Source organism: Capricornis sumatraensis, chromosome 14 (genome assembly GCF_032405125.1).
Source record: "Capricornis sumatraensis isolate serow.1 chromosome 14, serow.2, whole genome shotgun sequence".
Classification (NCBI taxonomy): domain Eukaryota; kingdom Metazoa; phylum Chordata; class Mammalia; order Artiodactyla; family Bovidae; genus Capricornis; species Capricornis sumatraensis.
The window spans coordinates 12,242,940-12,269,555 of NC_091082.1; the positions used below are offsets into that span (position 1 = coordinate 12,242,940).

Below are 26,616 nucleotides of genomic sequence, written 5' to 3' on the forward strand. Positions count from 1 at the left end.
GACTAGCAAGGCATGGTGCTACTGTATTTCCAAGTGATAAGACGAACTTCTCTGTTGCGATTCCGAGCTCTCTAAGTGCCTTCGGATCACCTTTCTCCTGGGTAAATTCCTTCCGGGCAGTGATTCTGCAGGCCAGGCAGACATGTCTGTTGGGCCCACCGACCATCTGGTCTCATGCACAGGCCTCTGTGAGCTTGTGGGCATAGGTTAGCCTCCCCAAGATGATTTCTGGATGGGACTGAGTTTCTGGGCTTCTGAGGATGAAGCCAGGTCAGAGTCACAGTTTTCTTACTCCACAGAGACCTGTGAAGCTGGCTGGCCCTCCTCATGGCCCAGCTTTGTCCAACCTCAACTGCAACCATCCCACCAAAGAGCAGAATCCAGGGTGGGCCTGGGCCCATCAGCTTCTCAGTTCACTAGTTCCTTCGTAGCATCCCACACTCTATGTCCTGAGCATTTCTCTTCTCATTTCAATTAACATTATCTATCATCATAATAAACATTTGCTTATTGAATCTTCTGTGTGCCCACAGAACAGCCCCACAGAGAAGGCATTATCATTCCATTCTACAGATGGGACAGTTGGGGACAAAGGAGCTGAGAAAGCTAAGATTTAAACCAATGTCTACACCCAGAGCTTGTGCTTTGCTATCATATTTAAAACTAAGCTGCGAGAGGAAACTAGGGTGACTTCTCAGAATATAGTATCCTCAGCATGTTTTCCAAAAGTTACCTCCTTCCAAAAGTGGACACGAGGATTCTTACTTATTGACCTCAAAAAATAAGCATCCACCTTGATTGGAGACGGCAGGCTGGCAGTCGTGCCTGGTTGGGGGAGTCGGAGAATCTAGGGATGTCCTGGGATATCCCAGGGGAATCTGGCCGTCAGCTTTGACCCTGACACAGGACAAAGCTAATCTGGAGGGTAAGCAAAGCAAGAGACAGTGTGCAGAAGGTTGGGTGGGTATGTGCTGTGCTGGTCTGTCCTCTGTAGCATGGGGGCCCCAGGGAGAGGATCACTGGTTGTGGTCCAGGCTTGGGATGGGGCTCCCCGAGAACAACTCAGGCAACGGTGGCATCTCGCCACTGCACCTTCTTGAACCTGTATTGAAGGCTGGTTTGATTTTTAGCCTTGAAATCCTATTAATATTCCACATTTGATTTAGTTCCTTTCCCCACACATTTCTAAGTCCTAAACCCCAAGACATATGCTTCTTTTCAGAGTAATTTGTGAGGCAGTCAACACGTTAGGTAACGTACTTGAAAGTCACATCCGTGACAGTGCAGAGTCAAGGACGGGTAATCACGTGTGCATCCCAGGCAGGCCATAACTTAGAGCTCCCTTAAAGCAATGATTTCTACCTACATGTTCAACATTCCCTTGATAGAATCTAAGAGAAAATAGTTTCTATAATGTTCAAAATAAGAAATTTGTTCCCATATGTGCAAAATGAGGAAATTTTACTGTGCTCTGAGTGTGACATACTTTTTACTTATTTGGGACTATTTTCATTTAACTTAAAAAAAAACCAAACTGATAACTAGACAATATTAGTCAACCCCACTTAACTAAATATGAATATAGCCATAAGGTCTTATAAATTATGTTAAAAACTGTTTTTTTCTGTCTGGCTAACTGGTCCTCACTTTCCTGCAATTTTTGTTGTTATTGATTTGACTGCACTATATGGTTTGCTGACCAGGGATTGGACCCAGGCTATGGCAGTGAAAGCCTGGAATCCCAACCACTAGGCCACCAGGGAATTCCCGGCAGTTTGTTTTCTTATTAGCTTTTTAAAAAACTTTCTTTTTTTCCCAAGCCAGACACTTTCTTGGGAGTCATATTAAAATTTTTTTTATCTAGATAATCATAATAAAATATAGTGCAGTAAACAGCACTATACACTGTTACTGAATTCAGTTACTGAATTTTAGCTGGAGACAGCTGGATTTCAGGAGACTATCAGCTGACTGATCTCAGGGTTGGTGGTGTTGCCTATAATTATGTTGCAAAAATATCATCAGGGATAGGATGGCGCCGGGAAGCTTGTTTTTAAATGCCCACTGGAAGATATTGTCTATTTCTGTAGACAATTACCCTTTTGCAGCAATACAAGGTGTCTCAAGGGCAAAACTGGGATAACATGCACTATATTTTTGACTATTTCAGTCTTGTGTTGTCTATGCAGGGACACCTTGGCCCGTGCTTTCCTCTGGCTCCAGGCGTGGTGGGCTGAGAGAAAGCTGGGTGTGGATCCACAGCCTTGGGCACTTAACGCTTCTGTGCCAAAGGCTATCACTAGTAAAATGGTGATAAAATCGTTTGTGTAGAGCTTTTAGAGATAATATTGAAATTGTAATTGAGGCTATTATTTAAAACTGTATCATATAAAATATTGTATATTGAAATATTATCTGAATAATAGCAAGCAATTATACTATTTCCATTAACTTTAAATATTACTGCTTTGAAAAGTTAGTCCCAGAGTCCAGGCCCATTATAAAAGGCTGATTTCTTTCATCAGGAAAAAAAAAAACAAACCCAAAACATGGTAATAATGTGAAGTGATGGATGTGTTAACTCAATGGCGGGGAATCCTTTCACAACATATACATATATGAAATCATCACAGTACACACTTTAACTATCTTACAGTTTTGTCAATTATATCTCAATAAAGCTGGAAAAAAGAAGGCTGATCATTGAGTAGGGTACTGCTCAGCACTGTGTGCTATGTAACATGGTCTTGAATCTTTGGGGAACATGTCCTGGGTGGGCAGTGGTTCCCAGCAGAGGCTTTAGACTCAGGCCTGGGTGGGGCTGCATGGTGACTCTGCCCTTCCCTATCTGCCATCTCAGAGAAACTGCTTTGTCACAGACGTGTGTGTCCCTCAGAAGGTTGTGTGTCACTCCCTGCCCTCCAAACTCCAGTCTATGGAGTGTTTGTAGTTCCCAAAGGCGCCGGGCTCACCGCCGTTCGGCTCAGCATTTCTCCTCCATGTCTCATCCCTCCTCTCATGCTGCTCTCTGCTACTCTTCCTGGCTTCCTCGACTTCCCTGACCCTCAAGACTTGGTCAGGCGCTCTTTCCATCCGCCTGCTCCCCGGTCACTCCTGGTTCACCCCTATGGTCAGTGTATTGACATTGTCTAGAGACTGGCCCACTTCCCTTTCACTTTAAATTGACGACTACGTTGGGGTTTGGTGTGTGCCAGGCACAGTGTTTATTGCTTCCTGTGAATTATCTTATTGAAGTCTCCTAACGACCCTAGGTATCCGTACAGATGAGGAAACTGAAGCTCAGAGAGGGTGAACGGCTTGTCCAATGTCACACAAACAGAATGAGAAGATCTGGATCCAGGCCAGATTCTGAACCCTTTGCAGTCAATTAGACATTTCTAAGCACTTACAGTGCTGAGCATGGTGAAGGCAAGTGCGAGTACTCAACAAATACAGCTATTGTTAGTGTGGCCCAAGCAGGGGATAAACCTCTGCAGGGAAGGACTCTTAACCCCCAGGTGCGCCCTCTGCCAACACCCCAACCAGGGTCGAGTCAGTGTGTGGAGAGCAGGGAGGGTGCCCCAGAGCAGCACTGGCTGCTTCTCAAGAAACGACTGTTTCCTATCACACATCTCTGTATTTAAGAGCGATTTTGTTTCTTGTCACTCTCTGGCCTCTTTCCACTTCTATGCAAGGAGGGGTGGGAACACAGAGCAGGCCCAAGACAGCAGGGGAAGCTGCTTTTGGATGAGACACACAGGAGCCACCAACCACCTAAATAAACGTCCTCTTTATTTTACCAAATATAATTTATCAGTTATGTTGACATTTGTCAATTCAGTTATAGTCACTATAAATAATTCTCTTAGGACACAGTTCTGTAACTTTTTAAGGATGTAAGAGTAAACCAATGTTGCTCCCCACAGCCACGCCAGAAGTCCATGTGGTTTGTGCAATCGGGGGAAAAGAGACGGATCGTCCATGAAAGTCATGAAGTTCATTTTCTTTCCCTCTCGCCCTGCAGACCTCCCTCTGCTCATCCTCAGGGCTTGGGGCACGCCTACCTTCCTGTTTCTCTGGCAAAGGAGGGTACACCGGACTCCTCCAGGGCAGCCTGGCTGAACTCCAGAGAGGAGAAAGGGGTGAGTGCCTGGGGCGGGGGTGACTGCAAACCACAGGGGCACAGCCTTGGGGGGCAGAGGAGTTGGTTCTGATGCCTGTACAAGAGCCTGTGTGCAAACATGTCTGCAGATGGATGACGAGATAGGAGAAGGCCCGAGAAGAGCAGGAACAAGGCCAGGCTGGTGTCAGTGAACTCTGCTGGGGGCAGCCCCAGCTGAGTAACCTCTACAGTTCCAAGTCTAAGGGTCTAGGCTCTGGCCGGTGGCTTGGGTGGAAATGCAGAGAGAGAAAGCATCTTTAGAGGGTAGGGCAAGTTCCTTGGGGTGAGGCAGGGTGGTGTTAAGAGGCAGGGTCACTGCCTGGCCTTCCTCTGGAGACAGGCCCTTTAGCTGACAGAGGGGGAGAGCTGAAGGGCAGGCTATGGACAGAGAGGCTGGAAGAAACCTGCATCCAAATGCCCAGGTCTGTCCACAGCAGAATTCTGACCTGTTCACAGTAACGTGCTGGGAGGGTGCAGAGGCCCCAGTGTTCTCCCACTCCTGGGCCGGGTAAGCTGGAAGCGGTGGGTGGATGTCTGGCCTTCTAGATCTGAACCCTCTTTCCGGTGACTGGTGAGGAGATGGAAGGAAGCGAGGGTGAGAGAGGGTAGTGTAGGGAAATCAGGAGTGGCTGAGCCACGGGGCCTGAGCTGTGACCAGTGCTGCACGCAGGTGGGAGCCAGGAGCGGCGTCAAGACGCAGACCCTGCTTGGACGAAGAGGAAAGTGCAGTGGGGACACTTTCTCTCTGGACTGCAAAGGGCACACAGCCTCTGTGCCTGGGGAATGAGGCGAGGGCGGGACTGTTTCCTCTGGCCAGTCAGTACCCGGCACAGGACCGGACGCATAGTAGGCGCTCAATCAACAGCGCTCAGTGAATGTCAGACTGCCTGCAGAAGCGCGCCTCTTGGGGAAGCGGTGTATTTGCTGAATGAGTGAATGAATACACGATGGATGTGGGCAGAAGCCAAGAGAGAGGAAAACTGACCTCCATGGCATGAAAGAATGAGATTTCAGGAAGCAAGAGATTCTCAGGGGCCATGTGGTTATGTCCCCGGGACAAACAGCAGCAGTGAAACACCCATCAACCGCCCAGCGCTTCTCCACAAACCCATTCTCCGTCCCTAATCTTGGAAGCCAATGTGGCAAGCTCTAAGGAAGGTCATGCTTAGAAATAATTAGAGATAAAGGTGAACAGAGAAGAAGAATCAGGTCTTTGGGTCCAGGGAGGATGTCAATTTTGGCAAACCTATGGGTGGACGTGGGCCAACAGGGAGACCAGGTCACGGCTCATTTCTTCTTGGATGAGACAGTCAGTTGGAAAAAAGATCAGAGGGAGGGGCTGGTGGTATTTATCAGGCAGGTGGGTAAGGAGCAAGTATATAATTTAAGGAGTTCACCTCATCCTTTTGGAGAGCAGGGCAGAGAACAGGGCTAGGATTACTTGGCGCTAGGAGCAGCTGTCTCTTGCTTAGGGCTTTGAAGTTGGTCCACTTCTAGAAAAACGTATGTGTGGGGGGAGGGGAAAGCGACATTTATCCCTCTGTTCAACCAAAAAGAAGGAGAAAACAAAGACAAACTCCCCAAACCAGAACTGGAGTTTGCTAAAGCTAAACCAAGTGTCCCCACATCCTAGACGGAGACCCCTGCCCCAGGCCTCTCCCCTGGAGTCACCCACCATGCAGTTGCACTTGGTGACTGTCCCAAACACCTACTTGTACTGTTCACCTCAGTCCCTCTGTCCTGTCTGAATTCTTACTCTACAAACTTGGCTCAATGTATAAAAATTCCCATTGAAAATAATGAGAATTCGGTATCCACGTGAAGTCCTAGAAAGAGATGGGAGTGTCGAGTGGGATGGGGGCGGGGGAAGAAGACCGCCCCCCCTGCCCCCCAAAAAATTTCAAACAGGAAGTGTTTGAAAAAAATTTCAAACAGGTGGAGAGAAGGTTGAGTGACCGGGCTAGTCCCCGACATCTGTGTCTCGGTCCCCGATGAGCCAGAGGACGTGGAAGCTGAGTGCCAGGAGCCCGGTGCCGAGAAGGTCCCCCAGGGCTGTCAAGTACGGGATGGAGAAGTTGTCTGGGTCCAGGCCGCGGCCCCACATCCAGTGCACCATCCAGTCTGCGATGTAGAGCAGGATCAGCACCTGGAGGACAGAAGGGCCAGCCTACAGCCACCCCTCTCCAGGGGGAGCCAGAGGCCACGCGACTGCCCCATTCACTGCACCGCAAGGCTCAGCTAGCTGCAGCCAGTCCTTAAGCAAGTCAGCTCATCTTTTTGGCTCCACAACCCCTGTTTCTCCAGCCCACAGTGACCACCTCGAACAGATGACCGAAGGAATTTGAGTTCATTGGGAAGGAAGGTGCCTCTGTTCTCCGGAGCTGCCTACATTACATTCTGCTCCCAAACTGACCCGACAAGAGGCTTGCTAATCAACATCCTACTTGTTGCAGGAATTCAGTCCTCTTGCCTCTGATTCTGGGTCATCCTATTCTCGGGTCACTCCAATTCCTGCCATGTTGGCCTCTGTGGGAGCCCAGCAGGCGGCTGGGGGGTTGGAGTTTGCTTTTCAGAGAGGGATTTGTCCTCAGAGCAGAGTGGAATAAGGACAGTGTGAGAGGCTGCTGCCGGCACAGTTGTCCGAGTAACAGTTGATTATCCCCAGCTGCCTTCCTCCTGACCCTTCCCATTCTGCTCAAATGCAAGTTTATTTTAACATTAGTCCTAGCAAAACAGAGTTAGGAATAAGTCAGCTGAATACCAAGCACATAGTGCATATCAATTCAAAAGACACCTTGGATGATCTGCTGCTGTGATGTACCTGCCCCTTGCTTTTCTTCCGTTACTACAGATAATTAATGATGATCTAGATTAGAACCTTGCTAGTGGGCCCAGGACCAGGGGCATCGACAGCTGGAAGCTTGTGAAAAATGCAGATTCTTAGGCCTCATGCTGGATCTCCTAAATCAGAAACTGCCTTTTAACGAGATTTACATGCACTTTTACGTTGGCGATGCACTTGACCTAGACTACTACGGAGATGTCCACAGGCCTGCGTCTTCTCTATACTCTGCACAATTCCTGGCAGTTGGGCTCCCCAGATGACTGCATCTGAGCAAGAATGAAATGGTTTCTAACGGTAAAGCTCTGAAACAGTCATTTAGGAGGTTTTACTCCTGACTGTACTTTGTAAATACTGTGGTATGCAAATTCTGCCCAAAGGGGCTTAGTTCCTGGAACCAGAGCCCACTGGGGGATCCGGAAGCCAGATGTGATACCTAAATTTAGGCAAACTGGTTACTCCCCGGTCTTCTCTCCAAGGAAGGCAGAGGTTACAGTTTCAGCATCCTTCACCTTCTGCCTTGCCCTGCACATAGCGGCCTTGGACTTTTGTGGCCCTGACCCTGAGTGAGGGACAGCCCCCTCGAACCCCCTCCCCCCATAACTTCACACCCTTGCCAGCAGCTGCAGAATGGTCTCAAATAAAGAACGTGGCCAGAGGACTTCGGGACGTGCCCCAGGAAGGGACGGGCAGCAGCTGTCTCCACATTCCAGCCTCCCGAGCAGGCCCTGGCAACATGCCGGGAGGAGGCAGCGAGGGGATCAGGAGTCCCACCCTGGCCCTGCACCAGCTGGAGAAGAGAGGAGGTGAGCGTGGCCCCTGGCGTGTTCACAGTGGGGAACGGAGGCAGGCTCGCCCTTTCCAAGGTGGCCGAGGGCCGCCCTCCAGCCACAGGCCCTGGGCGCCCACACCCACTCCTGCTCTGCAACGCGCGCTTCACCCCAGCTCGCAACTGGGGTAACAGCTGTGGGGAAACTGCACGTGGTTGGCCCAGACCTGGCCAAGATGTCCCGACACCCAATAATACATGTGTTTGAAAACAAAGTAAAATGAGAAAAATATGTGTGTTTGCTTGCCTGCATATGGAATGAGCCTGAAGGATACGCAAGAGAAACAGATCAACAGAAGGTCCTACTATAAAGCACAGGGAGCTAGACTCAGTATCTTGTAACAAACTATAATGGGAAAGAATATGAAAAAGGACGTATATACGCATCCTTTATGTCTCTATGTATGAATCACTTTGTGGTACACCAGAAACTAACACAACGGTGTAAGTCAACTCTATTAAAAAAAAGAAAGAGAGCAACAGAGGACACCCACGGCTCGTGAGGAAGAGAACTGGGTGCATGCCCAGAGGGGAGCAAAGATGTGTCAGTGGGGTTTCTCTATCGACCCTTTCAAAGTGTTTGAACTAACCTATTCAAAAAACAAACCTACAGAAATTGAAAATGGAGTAATAAGGCTTAGATTGGCTATAAAGGGGTTGCATGAGAGAGCCTTGTGGTGACGGAGCTGTTCTGTGTCTTGACTGTGGTGGTGGTTACCTGAACTATGACTGACAGAACTACACACACACACGTGAGATTGGATGTAAAACTGGCGCAGTGTGAACAGCTCTGTGCATTATACCAACACTGTCTTCCTGGGTTTGGTGTTGTGCTATAATCATGCAAGGCGTTCCCACTGTGGGGAGCTGGGTAATGGGTACATGGGCTCTCTCAGCACATTTTGGGGGGGGCAAATTCTTATGAATACATACTGATTTCAAAATAAAAACCTGAAAAAAGGTAGCGAACAGCAAGGGAGAAAACATCCTAGTATTACAGAGTAGGAAGGCTGGATGGGATCCTAGAGACAGTCTAGCGCAGTGGTTTTGACACATTCTCAAGCCGTGAAATCCTCTACTCAAGTGAAATCTCCCAAGGAAGCCCAGCACGTGAGCAAAGTCACATGGAGCCCCGTGGCCAGGCCAGTGGGCGTGGCACCTGCCTGAAATCCAGCACCTCTGCTTCACTCCCCTCGATTTGCAAATGTGCTGCTGAGGCTCAGAGAAGTGAAACGATTCACAGAAAGCCACACGGCCTCTTACGGGCTGGGCTGGAACTGCGGTCTGCTCTCCTGAGCCCCCTCCACACCATCCCTGGCCCTCCCTTCCTAGCCCTGCAGGGTGGCCCTGGCCCTCCCCACGCCCCTGCCTGTCCGCACCTGGAGCAGAGCAGCTGTCATGTAGAAGATGATGAAGATGAGGGTGAGGGTGGTATGCCCACCCTGCATACAGCTGATGGTGTAGAGGAACACCAGGTGTCCTGGGACCACGAGGAGGAAGAGCACGCGGGCCGAGCGAGAATTCACATCTAGGACCAGCGGAGAAGGGGCGTGAGGCGAGAAGGGGGCCATCTGGTGCCAGGAGGCCTTTCACAGCCAGGAGGCGCCGTGCTGCACGCCAGGGCAGCAGACGGCGGACTGTGTCTGCATCCGTCCCACGGCGCCCAGCCCCCAGGGTGCCCCAGGAAAGGCCAGCCTTCCTGCCTGGGCTCCCCCTCTAGGACAGCTGGCATACACAGCCCAACAGACAAGGAGAACCTGCATAACTGGGCTCCAGCTGTTTCTTAAGTGATGATGTGAACCCAGGACAGGAGGCGGGAACTCTGGCATTACCAGGGCTGAAGAAGGTGGTACAAGGGCTGGGGCATCGGCGGGGGGCTTGCTCCGAGTTCTCCCCTGGCGTCCCGTTCATGTGGAGGAAGGTGGAGATGCGGCTGGCCTGCACGGCCACCAGATTGCCCCCAACACCTGTGGAGACACGCGAATCCTAAGCTGTGGCGGGCTCGGGGAGCGGGGAGGGCGTGACCCATCCACCAGTCCCTAGGAGAAGACGGAGACACTGAGCAGGGAGACTCCTTTCCAGGGTGTCTTCAAGGCTCCTCCCATCCTCCCAGTTATGGAGACACAGCAGTCCCCTGTAGCCCCGGCGGGCAGAGATCGTGGGCAGGGACAGATGCATAGATGCAGGGAGCCTGACTTCTCTACCCAGACAGCGTGTGCACCTGCGGTCACACGCACAGCTCAGGGGACAAGCCCCGCAATGATCAGTCCCTCTCCAAAGTTAGGTGGACCCAGCATCCCTTGCTCAAGCACCGGTTCCAGGAACCAGTCCAAGTCTTGAACTCTCTGAGCTGGACTCTCTTGCCTGCTAGAACCCTGACTGATACAAAGCCCCCAGACCCTCTGATCCAGCCCTCTCCTTTCCCCCGTGGCAGCTGATGCCGAGACCTCACCGTTAATCACAGGTGTGAAGACAGCCATCCCTGCAAAGTTGGGGTCTGAGACCGTCTTGTCCAAGATGAGGCCTCCCACACTGCATAGACACAAAGACCATTGAAGGCTTCTGCTCCAGTCCCTGCGGTGAGGCCGCAGGTCCGTCTGGACGTGGGCAGTGAGGCGGCTCCCGGGAGTCCCTTGTCCTCCAGTCCTCGCCTCCCCTTGCCAGAGCCAGCAGATGCCCCTCACATTCACCCTAGCACAGCACCCCGGGCAAGCTGGTGCTGCTGGGTCAGGCAGCCACCTCCTTCAACCACCTCCCAAGTTGGCGTGAGAAGCTGCTGGCTACCCTGCCTGCTCAGTCAGTGTTTATTTCCCCTCTGGTAAGAAGGCTGGACTTTTCCTCGGGGAACCAGCTCTCCCAGACTCGGCCACTGTGGTCTGCGTGACCCTGCTCCAACCCTGAGGGTGCGGCCCCAGGCCCGCGCAGTCGGAGCAGCACATCTCTGAGGCCACAGTGACTGGTTCACAGACAGTCAGTGAAATTCTATAACGGGACTTCGCAGAAGAGTTTAGGGAAAGAATCTCTCTCTGCCTGTTTATGGAAGCGAACCTGAAGCTGCAGGCCAGCACGGAGAAGAGCAGAGCTGAGAGACGGAGAATCCTGGGGCCCGATCATTTACGTCCCTGAGCCCAGCTGTGCGTAGTCAGCTCCCTAAGCCAGTGTGGCTTCTAATGAAACCCCTCCACACGGCTCCGTCACTTCCAATAGAAGCGCACGTGACTGAGCCACTCCTGCAGGCATTTCTAGGGTCCGGGCCGCACTGCCTCCTTCCAGAGCTGGGAGGGTGGCGGGTGGGGGCTCGGGCCTACCTGCTGATGGCCATGGCGATGATGACGGGCTCCCAGCCCGAGTACAGCACCTCCCTTGTAGCCGGGCTCCGCCGGGCCAGCATCACCCAGACGGGGAGCAGGGCCACGAAGAAGACACACACCAGTGGGTAGATGTACTGCCAGATTCCTGAGAGGCGGAGAGGAGACGCAGGTGAGCGCGGGCTCCCTGCTGCCAGCCTCCCCTCGGCTCAGCCTGCAAAATCCCAACAGGCCAGTGGTAACACCACGCTAATTGCCAGCAAAGCTATCTACTCATCTGACGCTCGCTGTTAACCCGGGAGGTACACGGGGGCCAGCCCTTTCCATTCTGTAAATGAGGAAACCAAGGTGAACCCTCCTCAGACACTGAGCTTATCAGGGGCAGAGACCAGATCCTAGGTCTCTTGATTTGATCCCTGGAAAAATCTCCATCTCCTCTCTTTCATTGTGCAAGCAGATTCCAGCCTTAGTTCCTTTCCTTTGCCCTTACCCCTCCATAGGACCAAATATATTTCTGAGATACTTTTCACCCCTGCTCCCGCTGCCTGCATGAATCTGAGATAAGAACTCAGCTTCACCTCTGTGAGGCAGGGAACTATTACAAACTGTGTTCCAACCAAATGGTTAGGAACAGAGGAGAAACCCTTACACGTGTGTGAAAGCGCTGCCACGTCTCCCAGTCCCACCCAGGAATCCACCCTGGTCGAGTCCTCAGTGACCTCAGCCTCACCCTGCTCCAGGTAGAGTCCCCAGCTGATGCCCGAGAGCAGTGCCAAGGTGATGAGGTCACCCAGGCTGGCAGCAATGGGCGTGGCCACGTTGTCTGGGTTGATGCCAATCTTGCGAGAGCCAATGATGACTCCAATCATGATCATGCCTGGGGAGGAAGGAGAGGGGCCGGGCAGGGGAGACGAGATGACGGGGCATCCACCAACCGAGAGGGAGACGGGAGAGGCCCGGTTTTGGACACCTCTGGGACCGCCCTGCCTCCTCCCTGCCCCTCCCTCGCCCTCCTTACCCAGGACCAGGGAGGCAATGGAGGCCGTGGCCACGCTGCTGGCACAGAGCAGGAAGGCGTGCGGGATGCTGAAGTGGCCATCAGGGATCCAGCCGAAGACCACGGCGGCGATGGACGCCAGGAAGCCCACCACCGTGGCCTGCACCTGGGGAGGGGAGCCATGACTCAGGGAGCAGGGCGCTTCTCAGCTGAGGTCACAGAACACTCAACCAGCCCTCCTCCTGCCCCCAGCTGCTCCAGGAGGCAGGCAGAGCTGGCCTGTCCAGTCCTCCCAGGCGGGAATGATGCCTTTATTTATTTAGTTTCACACCAGTAGTGCGCCCTGCAGGAGCCCAGGACATGTTATTGGCTGAATGAGCGCTCCTCTGGGGCCCTGGGGAGGGCCCACAGAGCCCGAGACTTCATCCAGACACAGGCCTGGGACTCAAGGGGAGGAACTCCTGGTGCGGAAAGTGTGCAGCCTCATGGGGACATGGGACAAAAGTGGTCAAGGGCCTTCAGCATTCCAAGTCTCCTCCTGATGTGAGCCGGGGGGACACAAGCCTCCTGCATCACTGCAAGCAGAGAACTGACACTGAAGATCCTGGGAATCCCTCTGATCTTGGCCATTTTCCTGGGAAATCGGGAAAAACTCCCAGAGTTCATTTGGGAGAAGGCAGCTCAGCAGGACCTTGGAGCTTCACTCAGGAGCCAGTGGGTGCTGACTTAGGTCTGTCACGTTCCTGCCCAGGGAGGAAGGAGGCTGAGCCCCACCGGCCTGGTCCCTGCTCTCTTACCTGAATGAGGGCCATGTTCCCAGTGATCATCCTCCAGAGCTCCTTGGGTGTGTCCATGTGTCCGATGTTGGCCTGGGAAAGGGAGGACCAGGGTCTGGAGCGGCAGGCTGGGAAAGCCTGCAGCGCCGTTCGCTAGGATCCTGCCTGGATCAGCAGACGGTGCACGTGCCCCAAGACCCTGGACCAGGGTGCGACCCGCAGGGAAAGTGAAGCAGGGTGGAGGGGCTGGATGAGAGGGAAGGCGCAAGACTGCCTTGAGCTCCTGCCTCTGGCTGGGGGGTGGCCAGGGGTCTCGTAAGGCAGCTCCCTCTTCTCCCCTCCTCTCAGAACAGAGGCCGATTTTGGGCTCTGCCCTGCTTATCCGGGCAGCTCATCCCCATACGGGTGAGAAGGAACCGATCAGTCCCTGGCTCTGAAGCCAGCTGGCCATCCAAGGGGAACAGGTCAGCTGCTGGTGCAGGACAGAGGCCATGAGAGTGTTTGGGAAGGACTGAGGTGGCTGGGAGCAGGCCAGGAGGGCAAGATAGGGAGGGCTAGGCAGGCTGCCACTTCTCTCTGCTCCCTTCTTTGGGCTCATGGCCATGCGGGGACATCCCTGCCACCTGGCTCCCCTGGCCTCCCACGGTTTACCGCTTCCTACCTCCCGCCCCATGGCCCTGAATCTGGTTTAGTCTCCGAACCACGACGGCTGATCTAAGAGGTTGTGGGAGGTGGGAGTGACAAGCCGCCCCTCTTCCTCGATTCCCTTACAGAAGAGCAAGCTGCTGTGGGAGAGAGGGAGCGGGGTGGGAGGGGGCTGGGAAGGCCTGGCTCTGCTCCGGCCCAGCTGCAGAGCAGGGCTGGAGATCAGAGAAGGCCCCCGGCTGTGCAGGTGAAGGGACCAGCGTGATGCTTGCCTGGCAAAGCTGCACAAACAGTCACGAGGCGGGTTGCGAAGCAGGGGGTGGGGCAAGAGTCCAGGGATGGCTGGGACCTCCAGAAACCGAGCCTGGGAACCACTCTGAGCAGGGAGCCCCTGACCAGGGGCAGGACAACCAGCCCGGGATCTCCCTGAGCCTTTCCAGCCCGGACCCACCTTGCGGACCTGAGCAGCTGAGAAAGGCCTGCAGTGACCGCTTGGTCAGGCTCTGTGGTGCCTGAGTCTCTGTGTGCCCCACTCCCTCCAGCCAGGACACTCACTGCGGTGGAAAGCCTTGATGCCAGCGTCATTTCCAGGTTTCCCTTAAGGCCCAGCAGTGCAGGCACCAGGATGAAGACCTCCGTCACCTTCTGGAATACTTCCCAGTGCTACAAGGGGAAAACAGAACCCAGGAATCTCAGGGCCCCACAGGGCTGGCATCAAAGTTGAAAGTGAAACTGAGTCCCCTGAAAGTGAATTTATGATTAATTAATAAACTCTGCTCCAAGTATATGATTAATGTTGCTATCCAAAACTTTATTCCCTTTCCTGTCCCTGTCTGAATTCAGTCCCTTTCGTGCCCCTTCTGACCTCAATCCTGTGCTAACTAAACAGCAATCTGCCAGAGTCAGATGACTAAGATTGCTGAGATCAGTGATAACATTGTTACAAGCGCAGGTTGTTTCTCCTGGGTGAGATGAGTTACCAGAGCTTTTTTGTTCTTTCCCTTTAAATCTCCTCACTCAAAGACCAAGTGGGAGAGGCTCTGAGGCTTGTTTCCCTCGCCTTGCCTGGTGTCCTGCAGTAAGCTCTTGCTGCTGCTGCTGCTAAGTCGCTTCAGGCGTGTCCGACTCTGTGCGACCCCATAGATGGCAGCCCACCAGGCTCCCCTGTCCCTGGGATTCTCCAGGCAAGAACACTAGAGTGGGTTGCCATTTACTTCTCCAATGCATGAAAGTGAAAAGTGAAAGTGAAGTCGCTCAGTGTCCGACTCTTCACGACCCCATGGACTGCAGCCCACCAGGCTCCTCCGTCCATGGGATTTTCCAGGCAAGAGTGCTGGAGTGGGGTGCCATCGCCATATGCCCTTACTTTGCTGCAAACCTGCAATGAGAGTTTGGCTTTCTGTGCTGTGGGCACACGAGCCCTTGCTTGGTTACGGTTGGAGAGTCTGGGAGCAGGGGGTTGAGAAGGAAGTGGAATCAGCAGGGAGTGAGCTGGTCAGACGCCTTTCCTCCAGGAATCCTGGAAGCAAACCAAGTCCATGATGCTCCAAACAACATAGCCCCCTTCCTGCCACCCAGAACCGGGGATGTGCAGAGGGTCTCCCCCAGCCAGGAGACCCCAGCCTGGCTCTGCTTCCTGTGGCTACTTTGTGGAGCCAGGACAGAAGACGGTGGGGACCCATGCAGCTGAGTCACCCTGGAGCTGGCTTACACCCCAGAACTCCAGCGCGATCCCCCTTCAAATCGCCTTCAGTCTAGTTTCTTTGTGGCTTCAGCCTCGGGTGGTGTTGTCTCAGCTGTTGAGCGCTGGGCTCCATGGGGCTAAGGAGATTAGAGAGTTTGTTTGGCTTCTATCTCCAAGGGCTCTGGGCCTCAGCCACAGCCGCTCTCCTTCAGAAGAGGCTCTGAATGAAGACGGTGGCCTCCAAACCTCAGAAGGCTCGTCTGCAAGAGGCTTGTCATTCCTCCTCGGCCCTGTCACCCCAGAAAGCTCCCGCAGTCTCTCAGTTAGGCAACGGAGGGCTGCTGGTGCGGGAAGAGCACAGGCGCGTGGATTCCGGCCCTGAGACCGTCAGGCTCCACTCTCCGGTCCGTTCTTCCAGCTAGTGTCTTCTAGGTCTGCACTGAGTGCCCGGCTAAGGGCTCTCTGTGCAGTTTTTCATTTTACTTTATCAAAAACCTGGTGAGGTAGGAGCTATTCTTATCCCTGTTTTGTAAAGGAGGGCACTACTGAGGTTCAGAGAGCACTATATTCAGTGCTGGGAAGGAGAAATGCAGGAGCCGCGACTGGCTATTTGAAAGCTACTTTAATTGCAACTGAAACTGAAGACTTGCAAGAAATGCTGGGATTGAGTTACCTTCCCTGGCCCCAAGGGCAACCTGAGTTCCTTTCTGTGCTTCCTTTTCTAAGAATGGAAACGTTGATGTTTGGCAGAAAACAACAAAATTCTCTAAAGCAAGTATCCTTCAATTAAAAAATAAATTAAAAAAAAAAAAAGGAAAGCTTTCAGGTTTGGAGAGGGGAGGGGTCAGGCAGCCAGATGGAGATATGCAGGCTGATCAGACTACCAAGGTCAGGGAGCAAAATGCAAGGGCACTGGCCTGACAGCCTCTGGTCTCCCACGTGAGACCACAAGGGTGGGCCACGTGCTCTGTCCCCAACATTGTCCCACAGAGGCCAGCAGGGGCTCCTTAGACAAGTTACAAGGCCTTGAGCTCCTGACTGTAAAATGTACACTTCAGGGGCCAGATCAGATGGTCCCTAATGGCAATTCCAGGACTGACACTACAGTTAATGATAAGCAAGGCTGCAGATCAGATCCACAGTGAGATATCACCTTATACTCGTTATGATGGCAACTATTCAAAAAACAGAAAATAACAAGTGTTGACAAGGATGTGGAGAAATTATAAGCCTTGAGTACTGTCGATGGGAATGAAACATGGCTCAAACACTATGGGAAACAGTATGGCTGTTACTTAACAAATTAAGACGAGAACTACTCTGTGATCCAGCGATCTCACTTCTGGTATTTATACCCAAAACAATTGAAAGCAGGGTGTCAAAGAGATATTTGCACATCCGTGGTCATAGCAACGTTATTCCTAATAGCCAGGAGGTAGAAGCAACCCAAGTGTCCACTGATGGATAAATTAATAAACAAAACATAGTCTTACATACACAAGGGAAAGTTATTCAGCCCTAAAATGGAAAGAAATCCTGTTATATGTAACAACATGGATGAACCTTAAGGACAGGACAATGAGTGAAACAAGCCAGTCGTAAAAAGACAAACCCTACATGATTCCACTCATACGCGGTATCTGAAGTGTTCAGCTTCCTAGAAACAGAAGTAGCTTGCTGGTTACCTGGGACTGGGAGGAGGGGGGAAGGGAAGTCGATGTTTAGGTGTAGAGCATTGAGTTTTAGCTCTGTAAGATGAGTTTTGGAGACCTATTTTACAACAATGTGAATATACTTAACACCACTGAACTGCCCATTAAAAATGGTTACGAGGATAAATTTTATGTTCTGTGTGTTTTTTTTTTAACCACAATTTAACCACCACAACAAAAAAGAGGAGCACGGAAATCAGAGGGGACTGAGGCTGGGGGAGGCGGCACACCGGGTCCGATAAAGGCAAGGACCTCTCTTTTCTTGTCAGAGTTCTTCCTGTGGGTATGGGGGTATGTGTGTTGACAGTGGGGGTCCCTACCAGGACACTCTCATTAGGGCTAGAGTGCACCCTTCCCTGAGCTCCTGGCCTAGCCCCTCACAGTGGAAGGTATAGGAATCTTTTCAGGGAAGGTGCTCTCTTGAAAACTAAAGATGGGAAGGAAACCCCCTGACTCCCTGCCACAGTTGCTGAGCTTTCAGACACCCACAGGAAGAGCCAGGAGGGAGGCACATCCTTTCCCGGCCCTGGGGCCCCTGGAGGGGAGGCGGCCCCACGAGCCCCATGTGCTCTGGAGCTCAGGCACTGTTGCTCTTGGCCAAGGCTGGTGCGCACCGCTGGGGCTCCAGCTCCCAGCAGGCAGGGCCGTCCCCCGCGCTGCCCCGCTCTCCCTCACCTCGACTGGACACGTAGCTGAGAGCAAGCATTCCTTCTGCGACATCACCCCCTCCCGATAAAAGTGGCTGACTGGCAGTTTTGGAAGCTTCTCTCAGAGCCCAGCCTCATATCCCCTCTTCACTGCATAACACCCACCTCTCACAGCTTCCAAGCCTCCGGTTCTGTGAAACGCTGTGATCTGCAGGTAGGCGTATGTAAAATATGTGTGTGTATTGGCAGGGTGAAGAAGCCCGGAAAGAAATACTCCAAGTGTATGCCAGAAATATTTTCTGGATTGTTTGTAAGGAATATTGTCTTTATGAATAAGAAAAAAGAATAATATATGAAGCTCAGCTAACCCCTCTAGCTGCCACTATATTATATACTAATACTTAAGACATACTATAAGTATATATATATATGAGGTTACAAATATCCTCAAATCCTTGCACCCCTTTAGCACACACACACCTTCTCCTTCAACTGCACTAGGACCTAAAGGGATGGGGCTTTAGCAGCGAGGCGGACAGACAAGCAAGTAGAATCGGCACCCATGATAGCAGCCCCTGTCTTCCGGGCCTGCCAGGAGACAGTCTGGACCCTCACACCACCTGACCCCCCACCCAGCAACACCCTGAGCTGGCACTTGGTCAGGGTAGCCAGTGGCTACACACATCCTTTCTTCACCCACAAAAGCCTCTCAGGGGAGCCTCTGACATGGAGGCTCTGCTCTGGGAGGGCCAGGGAAGTAGGCTGGCCCTGAGATGAGCAGCGAGTAGAGAGACAGGGGCCAGGGGACCAGTGTGTCTCCTTCCTGCTTTGGCCTAACTCAGGCCCAACCTATTCACCCTGCCTGGAAGTATCTGACCCTGAAGTCAGACCCATGAGCCAAACCTTCACCCACGCCTTCCTGCTCTGCTGGGGATGGAAAAGGACACGTTCCAGGAAGCCCTTGGCGGGAGATGCGGATGGCACACAGGGGCAGATTTCACTGGTTCTCAGAAATGTGGCTCCTCTTTCCTTTCCTTCTCTGTCTGTGGATGGTGTGGGGGGGGTGCAGTATGGGGCTCACTGGTTCCTGATGGCTCGGAGGAGGGATGAGCCTGCGGCACCCCCACAATAATCCTGACTCATCACCAAAGGTTTCACACCTCAGCGACCCTACTGCTGTCTCACCCTGGTCTGTTCCTCTTCTCTCTTCCATCTGACATCTCTTCTGGCCCCAAAGAGAGAACCAAGTCTGCCTGGAGTGTTCTGCCCAGCAGGGAAGAAAGTCACAGGCTGGAAAGGCTGGAGTCAAAGACACAAAGCCAGCTCAGATCCCCAGCAGCTCCAAGAACTGCAGGAGAACCTGGGAAGCTGAGCTGGAGCTGACTCTCAGGCTGAGGACTGAGTCAGCTCCGATGAGTGTAAACTCAGCTGGCACCTAAGGCTCTCCCTGCCACCTGCAGGCATCCTCTAGGTGTCCAAGGAGGAGGCCCTCAGGGCAGCGCCTGGGGACAGAAGGCTGGGCAAAGTGTGATAAGGGAGGCAGATACCTGAAACCTTGGGGGCAGGCCAGCCAGGGAGGAATGTTTCTGCTCCACCCTGCTTCCCCAAAGCCATCCTTGCCATTCACTTTCACCTTTGCAGACTCCTCTGTACACACAAAAAAGCCAGAGGAGGAGGCGTTTGGGGGAGGGGGTGTCTCCTTTCCTCGGGATCTTCAGCACATGAGGAGCGAGGCTAAAGAGCTGAGAGACTCACCTGTTTTAACACAGCTTAGAATTCAAGTGACGGAGAAGGAAATGGCAACCCACTCCAGTGTTCTTGCCTGGAGAATCCCAGGGACAGAGGAGCCTGGTGGGATGCTGTCTATGGGGTTGTACGGAGTCGGGCACAACTGAAGCGACTCAGCAGCAGCAGCAGCAGCAGCAGCAGAATTCCAGGGAAGGCTGGCACACCACCTCCTGCCACCCCCATCCCTCCAAGGGCTGACAGAAGAGGGGAGTGAGGTGCCCTGGGGCAGCCCAGGACTAAACCAGGAGGCTGGGCGAGGCCTCTGCAGGATGGAGGCTCCCCAACCCAACCCCCTTCATTTCCTACACTGGGCCCAGTCCCACTTTCCTTCCCAAATGCTTCGGGAACTTCAGCCTCGGTGGGGCGGTTGCAGCAGACTGCAGTCTACCTAACCTCTTCCTACTTTGGGCCAGTAATCAGTCCCTTATCTCACTGCAAAGGTGGCTGTACACACTGAGTGGAGAGAGGGCATATAAGAGGAGACAGAAATGGGCCTGGGGAAAAGACTGGGGCTTCTGCAGCAGTGGGGAAAATGAGGGCCTCAGACCTTGTGCTCGGCTGCTCTGAGACACAGGGGACACCCTACAGCCAGCTCCTCCCAAGGGCCGCTTTGAGGCCTCCATCCCCCTGCAGTTCAGCTTAGTTTGTGAGGGGAACACGCAGATCTGAATCCTTAGAAACTGTCCTGCTCCTCCTGACCCCAAGATTGCCAGTCACCTCTTTCACCCCCTTAGATACGGAATAAAAACCTTCCTGCAGTCCCTGATTTCTCTGCTCCTGCCATCCCTGCCGTGACTCGACTGCAACCATCTGCAGGGCTTGCTCCACACACGCTGAGGGAGAAGGCTGGGGGCAGGCACAAAGACAAAGCAGCCACTCTCCTCCATACCAACTGGACCTTGGCTCTGGGGTGAGCCAAGGTGCCACACCAAGGGCAAATGCTGGCCCTCTGTGGGCACACTGGGCAGGCTCCAAAGATTACCTACCTGGGTTTCTCAATGTCTCAGGGTAAGGGGTAAGATGCCGGAAGTCATTTCCAGCTCTAGAATTCCCTTGAGTGCGTAAGAGAAGGGGAGGGAGTGGCCCTCAAAGAATCTTTGTTCTTGCTCATTTAGAATATAACTCCAGTTGTTCCAGATTCCAGTCTACCCTGTTTTTCAAGGAAAGACAAAAAGCAGACTCCTCCTGGAGTCTTTAACCAACTTTGGAACCACGGCCACGGTAAAGGCTATAGAGGCTGAGGACATAGGTTCTGGGTCCAATGACCAAGGACAAGTTACTAATCCCTTTGAGCCATTGGTTCCCTGTCTACACAATGGGGACAGTTATGGTTCGAACCTCACAGGTCCACAGAAGAGTCCAACAGATGCTGCCCACTGCCGTTCTTACCTTCTAGAAAATAAAATAACCCCTCCCATGTTACCATCAGACCCTGGTTCTACACCCCTTTGGAGGCATCAAACCAGAACTGGAAACCTCTGAGAACGAGAACCCAGGCCACAGGTGGAGAAACTGCTACCCTGGTCTGATTTCTCCTCCTCTCAGCTACCAGGGTGGGGAATCCAAAGCCTGCCCTCTCCGCTCCAGACTGGCATCCCAACCTCCATGAGGAATGATCCCCAAAGAGACAGGTTAAGGGAGACAGAAGGCATGATATAAACACCATCCTCAGAGGCAATCAAAGGAGCAGGGTCCCCCTAAGGTCTCAAGTCAAAGTGGTCCAGGTAGATACCATTCAAAGAACCTCCTAGAACCAACCACCCTGCTTCCTGGGACAGTGGCCTGGTAAGACTCGCCAGCAGGACTTTGTATTATCATATGCATTGTTTGTAGGGCTGGCTTGGCAAAGGCGAGGGGCTGCTGAAATCCACATCCTCCTGAGAGATTCCATGGCCAAGGACTCACTGGGTGGGGCAGGGGGCAGGGGTAGGCCCAAAGGGCAAAAGCCAGATCACCTCCAGCCTTTCTATTTCTCTGAGTACCTAGGACAGAGCCCAGAACTCAGTAGGAATCTGATACATGTTAATGATTAACTTAGATAAACCCAGCACTTTCAGAAAGCTTTATATGTCTTACTAACTTCAAAATCTTTAGCTGGAAATATAGCTTTAAATCATCCTGGGGACCTGGAGGTCCCGGGTAAGTCCTAACCCACAATATGCTAACACAGCATATCCCTGGCTCTCAGCTTTCTGGTTCTGCCAATTCCTGTCCTTAATTCTACGTAGGAGCCTCACAAAGAGCTCTCTTTGCCCACCACAGGTTCGTGAAAGACAGGTATGGAGCAAGGAGAAGAGACAGTTCTGCCCAGGTTTAGTTATATTTTGTCCCCGTATTTGTCACATGATCAGCACTTCTATGTCTGATCACGCCAACCCCCCCCAAATCATGTCTCAGCATGTTGCCCACCCCCATTCTCTAAGAAGAGTCTGCCAAGGTTACATGAAGACAAGCAACACAAAATGCCTTTAAGAACCTTCTCGCTTCATTTGAGACCCTCTTGGCAGCTGGACAAATTCCTGCCCAGCAGGGGGATGAAGGGAAGGCTTGAGACTGAGCTTTCTACTGTGGGTATCCTTGAAACCCCCAAAATAAAGGGGAAAGAAAGCCTAAAGAGAAGGCCCACGATCTAAATGTCTCCTAGTGAGCTGGGCTCAGCAGGAATGACCAGGAGGGATGGCAGGCAACAATCTGCTCCATCTCTCCTCTTCCAAGCCTGAGCTTGGCAATCAACCCTGCTTCTGTTTAAGCAATACAGCCCTGACCACCTGTCCCAGGGCTATCGGGCTTCCCCAGGGCTTCTGTAGAAAGGGACTACAGGACATGATCCAAAGGGAAACAGTGTTCCAGGAAGCAGCAGCTGCTTCTGACAGGGAGGTGGAGGAAAAGCTCCAAGAGACTCTCCCAGGAGGAAAAGACGGTTCCAGGCTCAGTGTCCAGGGCCGCCCTCCCAGCTCCTACCTGCACGATGTCCAGCACCATGCCGGCGGCCACCGTCCCGAAGCCGGCCAGGAGGAAGGGGAACAGCACCTGCAGCCCGATGGAGAAGGAGGTCTCCTTGAGCGGGGAGGGGGCGGCGGGGCCATGGTCGGAGCTGACGTCGTCACTCTCATTGCTCTGGCTGCCGTTCTCCAGCAGGGCGTCCTCCTCCCGGAGGCCCTTGGCATTGGCCCGAGACTCAGGCACCACCACCTCGACCTCCGCCCCGTCGGGCCCCAGGAACTCCGAGGTCCCGGCCAAGGGCTCTCGGCACGGGCCCTCCGAAGAGCAGGCCGAGGCGGCGGGACCAGTCCCGTTCAGCTGGTGGGCGTCCTTGGGCTCCGGCTTGGAGGACATGTCGCGGAGGGAGGAGGAGAAGGGGGGAACTCTCCTCTTTGTTTTTCCACTCTCTCTCCCTTTCTGACTCGGGAAAGAACTTAGTCTTGGGGTGAACGCAGGCGCGGTGGCCGCGGGACCGCTTCCCGCGGCTCTCCGCTCCTATCGGGCGCTTCAGAAGCTGATCCACCGACAGGCAGCCCCATCAAGCACTGAAGCCACAAGCTGGAGGGGAGCAGGAAACTCGGCACCAGACGCTGCCGCTGGCGCTTATGGGTGCAGGTGCCCGACCCAGCTGGCCGAGAAGCTTCTTGGGGGGAGCTCCTCTGGCCTCCTAACTTCTTTGGTTCTCAGCGCAGACTCTTCAGAGTCAGGGGCATCCAGAGCAGAAGAGCCGGGTCAAGTGTGGGGAGCCTCTGAGGTGGCCCTGCTTTGATGACAAGCAGCCCGAGTTCAGATCCTTCCACAGGCAGACTTGGCCTGGGGGGGCCTCTGGCTGGGCTCCGCCAGCTGCCCACAGCTCCTCTGGCTCTGCTGGTCCCAGGGCAGTGTCAGCCCTCTTTCTCCTTTTTTCCAGAGACGTTCTTCCTTTCTGGGAAGACCCTGTATCTTCCCAAATCCCTGGTCCTCACAGTCCCAAGAATCTGGATGGAACACCTTATGTGGGAAGAAGGAAGACAAGGGAATGTTACGATACTGCAGAAAACAGCTCCTACTGCGAGAATATTCCCCCACGGCAGGCATAAGGAGTTTGCTATTTCCCTTCCCTTTTCACTGACAACCCCCATTCCTGCCCTGCAACATCTGGATGCCCAGCAGGCACTAGTCCTGCCATCCTCCCAACAGGCAACGCACTGCCCACCAGGGACCACCACCATGGTCAACAGCCACGAGACAGGCCAGCCTGGGACGGGGAAGATGCTGTGCAGGAGACCTTGGCATTGCCTTCTCAGCAATGGGGGATGGGAAGGGATGTCCTGGGGGATATCCCTTCTTGAATGTCCATTAAGAACCCAAAGTTATTAAAATGTGGTCTCCCAGCGGAGTATGTTACAAATTCAGTCACAAGCTCCCTACAGTCACTTGGCTGTAGAAAGCGATAGTTTACAGTCATAAGGCAAATAAGCAGGGAGAATCTGACTACTGAATGAAGGTCCCTACACCCCTACAAACCCTAGTCCCTGAGGAAAAAAAAAAAACAACAAACTGGGAGGACTCCCCGGGCAATGGGACAGGCCTGCCAGACCAAGGCCAAGAGCCAGAGGCCTGCCCACTCCTGCCCTTGAGAGTCAACAGTGTTACAAAAAGCTCAGACACTGACTTGGATCCAGGCCTCTGCTACTTCTCTCCCCCTGCTCTTGGCCTTGTGAGCTCTTCAGATAGAACAAGAGTGTTATCTCACTTTGAAGGGAAGGATGGTAACACTGTGGTTATTATGCACACATCTCAGTTCTCTAGGTTTGCCCTGTTCCCCAGGGTTACTGAGAGTTGGATATAATGGAATTCTTAAAAAACAAAAACAAAAAAGCACCATCGGAAAAAATAAATGAAACAGAGCAAAATAAAAAACAAAAGCAGCATAAGCCAAAACGTACTTGCTCCCAAATGCATGTCTCTTTAGGGTAATGGCCCCACTTCTTCTTGCCTACAGGAATCCCCAGGCCTTGATCCCACCCGATTCCATCCCACCAGAAGAGCTCTCACAAGTAAAAAATACGTTTGAAGAGAATTTCCCTAGGAAGGATGAATAGGTCCTTAAGTATTCCAAACACACACAATTAGTCAACTCCAGTTTGGGGAAGGGTGGATCAAACTCCAGTAACTGGCCCACGGGAATTGTTTTCTCTTTCTAGCCACTCACGTCACCAGGACTCCCTTTTCCAGTCTCCTTAAACACTGTCCTGTTAGTTCTTTCAAAAACCCTCACGAGAGATCCAGGAAGAAACCTCTGAGCAGGAGAGAGCCCGCGGCTCCTGTGCCAGAAAAGTTTCTGAGTCCGCTAAAACCTGACCGGTCCTCCTCCTCCCGGCTTTCTGGCAAGTTACCTAACCTGAAACAGGGCTCGGAGCGAGAGAAGCCAGCCCCTCATCCGCTGCTGCCAGTAAAGAGACTTCAACCGGGCCTAGGCCCGGGGATGAAAGAGGCAAAAGTGACCCGGGATGCTCTGGGGAGGGGACTAAGCAGACGGCTTTCGTGTCCCCGAACCCAGGGATTGGGAGAAGTATCTGGGTGGCCCTCCGGCCTCTCCTCCAAACAGATTCAGCGAACGCGCGGGGTGCCAGGTCCCTCGGCCTCGCCACCCACCCCCTAGACCCAACAGCACTGACCTGCCCCTCACTCGGGAGGAAAGGGGGCGCCTGGCGACTGGCGGCGGGGACCCGTGGTCTCGGGGGAGGCAAGAGTCCCCCTCTTCTCATCACTCCTCCTCCTCTGCAGTCCTCCTCGGCCCCCGGATGCCCCCCGCCACACACACACACACCCCAGCCTAGGCGAGCGTCCGGCCGCAGCACCCGACTTGCTACATTTCGCCTCGGCGCTGGGCGAGCGAGGCCGCCGCTCTGCTTCCACGAGCGGTAGGTGGCCCGGGCGGGCAGGACAGGTCGCCGCGTCCCAGGCGGGGCGGGGGGCAGTCCGGACGGCGAGCCGTGGGGCCGAGCTCGCTCGCCCCCAATCCCTTCTTGCCCGCAGACTTGGGCCCAACTGGTTGGCTGCTAGCGGCAAACGTGATCTGGGGCAGAATGGGTGGCACCCCCATTCCATCAAAAATAGATTCCGGATGGACAGCGGCAGCCCCCAATCAGAGGCGGCGAGGGGGGCGGGCTCGGCCGCGGCCCGGCCCCGGGGGCGGGGCGCCGGGGAGGCGCAGTACGCTGGGTGACGCGCGCCGGAGGCCGCTCGCCGGTCCCCGCGCTGCCCGCGTGGGGCCGCCGCCCCACGCCGGGATCGTCCCTCGCCCCTTAAAGGCGTGCGCTCCGGTACGCGTCTACCCCTGGGTACGGAATTGTTTCCTTGTGCCTCTGGCCTTCGGCAAGACCGGGAAACCTCCCAGCGGAGCCGCCAGCTCTGACCGCCGGGGCTCAAACCACCCTGCCGCTGCTCTGCGCCCCGGGCTCGGTTCCCGGAGAGAACCGTACTTACCTTGTTTGGGGACACAGCCTCTTACCTGCTGGGCAGAAGTCACCTCCGCTCTTTCCGCCAGATGCCGCGTTCCTGCCAGCGCGTGGCTCAGCCTGAAGGAACCGGCCTTAATAAAGTCCCAGCCTTCGAAGGGCTGGAAATGGGCGGGCGGGAGGGAGGGAGGAAAAAGAGGTCAAAACCACCGCTGTGGTCCTACACTCACCGCCCGAGGCGGGGCGGAGGGGAGCCTGGGTTCCTCTGACCCGCTGATTCTGGTGGCAGCACGGAAGGATGTATCCATCCCGGGCTAAACAAAATCCAACTTTCCCTGACGCACCTTCTGGGATCAAAGAGGGCTGTTCCCATTTCGCCTTTTGCCACTTCCTCCCTGGGGTATATCCACCTCTCCAACGCAAACGGAGAACCAGTCCTTTTGGGGATGTTTTTGGTGTACGGGGTGTGATCTCCCCCGAAAAGGAACCGCCACCCTTGGGTTTTCCCCTCTTGTCAGTGGAACCTGTGACCAGTGGTTCCTTCCTGTCATTTTCCTCCCGGAAAGTGGCTCAGGGGTGCATTCGAGCGTGACTCTAGACCCCCGGATGAGTTTTGAAGAGAGAGAACACCGCGGAGAGAACACCGCGCTGGCTAGGAGCTTCTGGCTGCCTCTTCCTCTTTCTGAGATACCGCACCCTCTCCCCCACCCCTCAACACGCACGCACCCCAGCACGCACAGAGTAACGAGAGCAGGTAATTGATTCCCTTGCGCAAACCCGCACAGTCTCGTCCCTATTTCC

The 26,616-nt window shown here is 53.7% G+C and overlaps 1 protein-coding gene across 2 annotated transcripts; it reads right to left on the reverse strand.

Moving 5' to 3' along the window:
- Positions 1 to 3,799: 3,799 nt before the first annotated feature.
- SLC41A1 (solute carrier family 41 member 1) lies at positions 3,800 to 25,920 on the reverse strand. 2 transcript variants are annotated; one of them, XM_068985704.1, is made up of 11 exons: positions 25,869 to 25,920; positions 22,352 to 23,362; positions 14,115 to 14,222; positions 12,936 to 13,007; positions 12,160 to 12,304; positions 11,872 to 12,018; positions 11,142 to 11,289; positions 10,286 to 10,365; positions 9,666 to 9,800; positions 9,213 to 9,361; positions 3,800 to 6,308 (listed from the first exon to the last, which is right to left on the reverse strand). In XM_068985704.1, exons 2-11 carry the CDS (start codon positions 22,724 to 22,726, stop codon positions 6,123 to 6,125), a joined length of 1,545 nt encoding a protein of 514 aa, XP_068841805.1. In that variant the 5' UTR covers positions 22,727 to 23,362; positions 25,869 to 25,920; the 3' UTR covers positions 3,800 to 6,122. The 2 variants fall into 2 exon arrangements, with proteins under 2 accessions (XP_068841805.1, XP_068841804.1); XM_068985703.1 differs by lacking the exon at positions 25,869 to 25,920 and adding an exon at positions 25,033 to 25,356.
- Positions 25,921 to 26,616: the final 696 nt, after the last annotated feature.